A 6,620-nucleotide genomic window follows, 5' to 3' on the forward strand; every position below is an offset into this window, starting at 1 on the left:
CTTCATTCCCATGACAATTGTAAGGAAAACTATAATAATCTACTGTACTGATTTATAACATATTTTAGGTGATGTTGTGCCAATTGAGCCTAATTATAAAGAGATGATTGAGCTAATGAAAAGTAAAGATCTCATGTAAGCAGATCTATTAATTGTATGGTTTGATTGTTTACCATTAAAAGGTCTGTTTTAAGCAAAGTTATTCTGTTGCTAAACTAAGCATCTATACCTTTAAATTATAAAATATAATGTCATTTTATGTAGAAATTTAGTCATTCTCCATAAAGAAAAGCACCTTTCTTGTTTAAAACGAATTCATTTAGAAAAAATGGTATTGAAGACATTGAAATTTCTAGAAACATTAATTCAACAAATCAAGGAAGACACTGTAGCTTTTTGTGATGATGATGCTCAACAAAAGCAAGTTGATTGGCTGTGTAGTGTTTTGCATGAATGGTTATACCTATAGGGAGTTGAGAATTGCTAAAATTATACTACAAATAGATGAAGACTGCAAAACAAATAAAACAGACACAGTGAGACCTTACATTTATATTATTATATGACATTATGTTAATAGCTATTCGACCTCCTACAACATCAAAACATTAATATTATTGTGGCAGTATTGCAAGTACTGAAGTGTCTTAGTTCTTTGACTAAAAATGAAGATATAGCCAGAAAAATTCAGATAATGATAATAAAAAGTTGCAAAGAGCACAATTGTATTCTTATAGTGAAAGTGCACCAATTGTTAAAAGAAGTCCAATTTGTCATCAGCAAAATGAAGTAATATAGATCCAGCAGTGTTTTAAATTATTTTATTTAATATTGCTACAGGGAAAGTGAATGGGAAAGTGTACTTAAAGTAATATTAAAACCATGCTTTAGTTAAAGTAGGATAATGATATAATTTATAGGCCATAGAACATAATATCACAGCTGCACTGGATGCTATTTCTTTATTATGTGACAGACAACAAAAGGAAATGCAAGATGCAATGCAAAATGCCTCAAATAATGTAAACTAAACTGTATACTTAAAATCAATGTTGTAGCCTTTTTTTAGGGCTTAGATATTGTTAATCGAATTTCCTTCATGCTTTTTTACATTTCTAAAAAATGTAATGGCAGAACAGTTATCATAGCACAAAAAACTGTTCAGGCATTGATAGAAATGTGCACTGGGAATTACAATAATCAAAAAATTGCTATTGATAGTCAAGTTATTGTATCTATCAATCAAATACTAACAGAAGCAAGAACAGAAAACAGTGAACCACAGGGAAAAAGGGAACTACACTCATCATGTTTTGAATTGCTGGAAGTGATACTAGAAAAAGATTCACCTACCTTAGCCAACTGTATAGCAAATCATTTGGAGGTTGAAAATTTGTTAAAAGAAATGCGACAGTCATGGCAATCAGTGAGAAGAAATAAATGTAAGAGTTTATTGGTTCTTCATAATAGGATAGACCTAGATCATGCACTGTATTAATCAGAGCTTATCATGTTCTGAAAAAAATTGCAGACTATAAATGCTTGAGTTTGGATCAATTAGGTGAGGTATAGATCTATTTATCAAGTTTTAGTGATATGAGACATATGATTATATAAATTTTAACATTGGTTGCAGTAAATGAAGAAACTATATCAAAAAAAGCAACTGTAAGCTTGTGTGGAAAGTCCAATGAATCAGAAGATATGTGGCACTACTGCCTAAAATGGTCAAAGAGTGTAGAAATTATTCACAGAGAAAATGAAAACAGTGAGACACTGACTCGAGTCTACTTTCCTTGTGACCCAGATGTAAGCATCTTATAAAATTGTACACTATTTTATAAATAGATCCACTAACAGATTCATATAAAAGATAAGAACAGAATACAACAATCCATTAAAAGAAGTACTCCACAAGAGAAATTGATTGATCTACTTGCATGGACAGAAGCTGTGAAAGCAGACAACAGTGAACAAAAGGTTTGTTAGTGTTCAAATGTACAGAGTTTCTATTTTATTACAGAATAAGTTAAGAAAGTCTAAATTTATTCATTTAATGTTTCTAAAGACAAAGTAAGCTATTGCAGCAAAAAACAGTTTTTATAATTATTTCTTTCAGGAATGCAAGAGATTTTTTATTAGCATTCCTGACAGTTTTCTTGAATTTACTTATCCTCCTTACAGTGGAAACTCCACCAGGGTAAGGAAATTAATGTACAAGTTGTAATCTGTCTTATATTACAATAGTTACAACATGCCTGGTAATAATATCTGCACAACCAATGAAACATCATGTAACATTACCAATATATATTTCCAACCTATTCCATCTCCTGACATACCACTTTGGTCTACAATAATTTTGAGCATTATTGGTTTCTTACATGCTATACTAGCATTATTGATGGTAATTGAATACTTTGCTAGAAATGGGGGACATCTGAGATTTCACTTAAGAAACACTTTTTTGTAAGCATTAATTTCTGTAATAGTCTAATTTTAAAAATGTCTTTTATGAATTAGAAAAATTCTCATCACTTGTAATCGTCGAAGCTCTGAATTAGAGCAACCACAATCAAATGAGTATTTTGTGGTACCCATTCTAAGTTTTCAGCCAATTTACAGGATTATTTTCATGTTTTGTTCAATAGTGGCATGGATTCCTTATCCAACTTTATTAAGATACTTATACTGTGTGTGCATGCTTTACCCATTTCTTGGCTTTGATGTTGTTTTATACATTTTGAAAGCACTCAGAAAAAGCTGTAAGAGGCTATACTTATTTTGCACCATAATGTTCTTTTATGATCATAGTGAAACAGCTATTTGTTGTGCTATTGCTGTGCTTTGTCATCATGTACATTTACGCTGTAATCAGTTTTGCTTTATTGAATAACTACTTCTCTGAAGATAAAGATCAGTTTTGTGGTACTTTGCTTCAGTGTTTCTTCACTGTATCACGTTTGGGTTTTCTTACTACCTTGGGATCTGTAAGTTAAATTTTTATAGTTTTGTAATTATTTTAATGGGACCATAGGAACTTGACATCCGTCCATCAAATGACTACGAATCGAATTTTACACTTTATTTTTTACGTACTTTTTATGACATCATATTCTTTATTGTAGTTACTACATTGAGCCTTAACATTGCCATTGCTATACTTGTGGATAGATTTTCAGCTATGAGAGAGAAAAAAGTCAGAAAAATAATTATTTTAAAAAATACCAAAACTTACAGGAAGACATTGAAGAAGATATTGAAAACAGGTGTTTCATTTGCAGTATTGAGAAAAGCGAGTTTGACAAGCGGAAAAAAGTAAGTTCCTCAATATTTGTATAATATTGCTCTAATTTTATTTCACTGAAGGATTTTAAGAAGCATGTAAAAGAAGAGCATAACATGTGGAATTATATATTGTTTATAATACATGTGCAAAACCTTCCAGAAAATGAACACAATGCTCTGGAAAAATATATATCAGAGAAAGTAAAGTTGTCAATTAACCAGTATTTAATTTATGATATTGATGTTAATAAAGATAAGAAAGATGGAATCAGAGAAGACAAAAAATGAAGATCAGAAGTCCATTGATTTTTTCCCAATATTTAGAGCCAAATCTCTGCCAGACTACAAAGGTATAAATCTATATTGTGTATAATGAGATAATAATTTTGCTTATAATTATAGCACAGGCAGTTGTGACTCCTCCAACTTGATGCAATTGGAAAATTATGCTGTAGTTAGTCTAGTTTTTGGTAGAAACTTAGTGAATTATCTAGCTCTAGTCTTAGACCAAAACCACTTATAACATTACATTATGATATTAAATTGCTGATGAACTAATTGCTATTTTTGCTACATAGATAGTTTTCTGCTTAGTAATTTTTAATTTGATTAAGTTTATGACACATACAGTAATCAAGGTCTAGTCTGTAGACACAAATTGCTTGGATCTTTATACTGAAAAAATTGGTAATGCTGCTTTTTCTTCCTCATGAAGTAGCTACAGAGTTTAAGTGATGGTGCACTGGTTGAATTTGAAGATATTATAACCTCTCTCAGGCTCAGTATTTTGAAGTGACAGGTCAGTGTTATTGATAAAGGTGTGGAATAATGATCATCTAGACTGAGCATGCTCAGAAGTTATGCACACACATGATTTAGTATTAATTATTACTATGCATTATTATTATAATAATATATATATACACTGTGTAACCAGTTGTTGAGTCACTTGTTTATTTGTATAGTCAGTTTCAGTTGAGTTTGACCACTGACCCACCCTTATAACTTCTTTATTATTTATGCTAGCAATTTGAAACTTGGTATAGTTGCAAAACGGGTTCTTCCGAAAATCTGTACCAATTTTGGAGTCTCTAGGTACTCTGGAAGGTTCTCAAAGGGTTCTTCCGGTCAACATGAAAGGGAGCCGCCATGATTTTTCATGACGTGAAGCTTCGTGAATATCATTTGCATCTCATTAAATATGTCAATAATCATGTTTTTATCATTTAAAAATCAAATAAAGCAAAAGGATCACTCCAGGCCAAGATATAATTGAACTAGAAGACTTTGCACTCCAGAAAGAAGTCTCACTTAGTCTGCTGTACCTCTCTAAGCCTTCGTTATTTGTCTTCAAAATTGCCGCTTAGAAACTCCGTTGAAATTTTGCATCTCTTGATTCTTTTTTCAGGTAAATAGCAAGCACAAAGATCCTTCATGTCAATTGCAGGGCTAGCAGTGACCAAAATAGGATAATAAACAAGTTACAACAAGAAGAAAGGAGCATGATGAAGTTTTCAGCCATTTTATTTGCGTGTGGGTGGGGCTACACGTGACGTTTTGATCATAGATAATAGAGTAAATGAAAGTAAAGTAAAGTAAAGTAAATGTTTACTCTAATATCTATGTTTTGATGATGAAAACATCCAGTCAAACTCAACTGAAACCGACTATATTGCTCTAGCTTTTCTCTCTTTATTCTGATAATAATACTTTGTACTGACTGGTGATTCAGCAGTACACAATCAGAGTAGATAGTTATATTACAAAAGGGAGGGAACTGAAGGTCTTGTAAAAGGAAGAAAGGGTCTGGCAAGCCAGACTAGGAAGAAAGCTTTTATTACAGACCTTGTTTGCACCTTAAGGTGTAAACAAGTGCATAACCAATTCAAGGTGATGTTTTCTTATAGTTTACCGTAAATCTATAGTTGTGGTAGACAATGCATGTCACTGAAGTGAATGATTCTGCCCATCAAATTCAAATACATAGTCACATGCTAAAAGCATATCCTAATGTAAGATTTTAAAAGAGCTACTACTAGCCAGCATACTATACTATACTATACTATACTGTGCTATGCTATACTACTATAGCCAGTTATTACTAGAGCATACTATAGCCAGCTCTTTGTGCACAAACAAAATGATGTGTGTATGCTTGCTGGTTGCTATGTCAATGGCATTTAAACAGTTTAAGGTGGGTCAGCACAATTCCAGTGATATGACAGTTTAAAGTCACAAAACTGAGCTGAGCCAGCATGGTTTGTACAGACAACAGAGCCAGTTCAACCTGTTTAATCCACTTCTGTATTATAAACATAGTATTAGAATGAAATGTTTTGATTTCTTGGCTTTGTTTGCTATACATGGAGCATCTCACGGGCAGAGTGTAAGGCATGTGGCAATGATTGTTTACATTATGTGTATATGCTTAATGTGTTCTGGAGTCATGGAACAGGAGGATTGTATTTATTGTAAACTATTCCTTAGGTTGCATTTGGCAAACACAACAATAAGAGAGATAAATATCAGAAATTTTATGACTATGTTACTTAAAGATTTGACCAAAGGCCATGAATGTGGTCTTGTTTTACTGTAAAATGACCCCAAAATCATCCCAATTTTTGTTACATTTTTTGGTACATATTAATGTACTGATGCTATGTAGAAAGTTTGAACTGATTCCGACTACAAATTTTCGAGTTATGTCCATTTTTTGAAATTGGCCAAAATCTGAAAAATGCCCTGTACTATAGCCCATGGTTTTTTTCCAAAAAATGGCTAAAAAATCACCCCCAATTTTTATTACACTTTTTGATACATATTGATGTACTGATGCTACGTAGAAAGTTTGAGCTGATTCCGACTACAAATTTTCAAGTTATAACCATTTTTTAAATTGACTAAAATTCGAAAAATACCCTTTACTATAGCCCATGGTTTTTCCGAAAAGTGGCTTCAAAATCACCCCCCAATTATTATTCATTTTTTAATCACCGTACTTGCCCCAATTAACACACCCTCCTAATTATTGCTGCTATTACACCTCTACATGGCTTCCACAATAAAAACTTTCTATTGAGTGCACCTCCTGGTCAAAATAGTTATTTTTGAGAGGGTCATTGTAATTAGAAAGTCCCATTGTTTAATGTTTACAGGTGTATTGAGTACTTTGCTAAGCACCTCTCTAAACAAGCACCTCTGGAGCATTTCATAATTGTTCCTATCTAAACAATTCACCACCTGAGACATGTACCATTTATCAAGAGGTGTGTTAATTGGGGCGAGTATGGTAGTCTTATAAGGTCACTGCAGCTTGATTCATAATTTCCTGC

The 6,620-nt window shown here is 32.4% G+C and overlaps 1 protein-coding gene across 1 annotated transcript in view; it reads left to right on the forward strand.

Annotated features, from left to right (window-relative positions):
- Nucleotides 1–3,638, forward strand: part of LOC109586891 (uncharacterized) — a gene marked incomplete at its 3' end in the record, with an annotated part of 8,891 nt that extends 5,253 nt beyond the window's left edge. Inside the window, exons 28-39 of the mRNA XM_020003118.1 lie at nt 1,070–1,442; nt 1,637–1,809; nt 1,861–1,980; nt 2,024–2,073; nt 2,120–2,200; nt 2,248–2,469; nt 2,524–2,765; nt 2,815–2,990; nt 3,038–3,199; nt 3,241–3,318; nt 3,370–3,489; nt 3,542–3,638. Of these exons, the coding sequence (XP_019858677.1) occupies nt 1,070–1,442; nt 1,637–1,809; nt 1,861–1,980; nt 2,024–2,073; nt 2,120–2,200; nt 2,248–2,469; nt 2,524–2,765; nt 2,815–2,990; nt 3,038–3,199; nt 3,241–3,318; nt 3,370–3,489; nt 3,542–3,638 (1,894 nt within the window). The remainder of the gene's footprint in view (nt 1–1,069; nt 1,443–1,636; nt 1,810–1,860; nt 1,981–2,023; nt 2,074–2,119; nt 2,201–2,247; nt 2,470–2,523; nt 2,766–2,814; nt 2,991–3,037; nt 3,200–3,240; nt 3,319–3,369; nt 3,490–3,541) is intronic.
- Nucleotides 3,639–6,620: the final 2,982 nt, after the last annotated feature.

Source organism: Amphimedon queenslandica, unplaced genomic scaffold, assembly GCF_000090795.2.
Source record: "Amphimedon queenslandica unplaced genomic scaffold, v1.1 AMPQUscaffold_12753, whole genome shotgun sequence".
NCBI lineage: Eukaryota > Metazoa > Porifera > Demospongiae > Haplosclerida > Niphatidae > Amphimedon > Amphimedon queenslandica.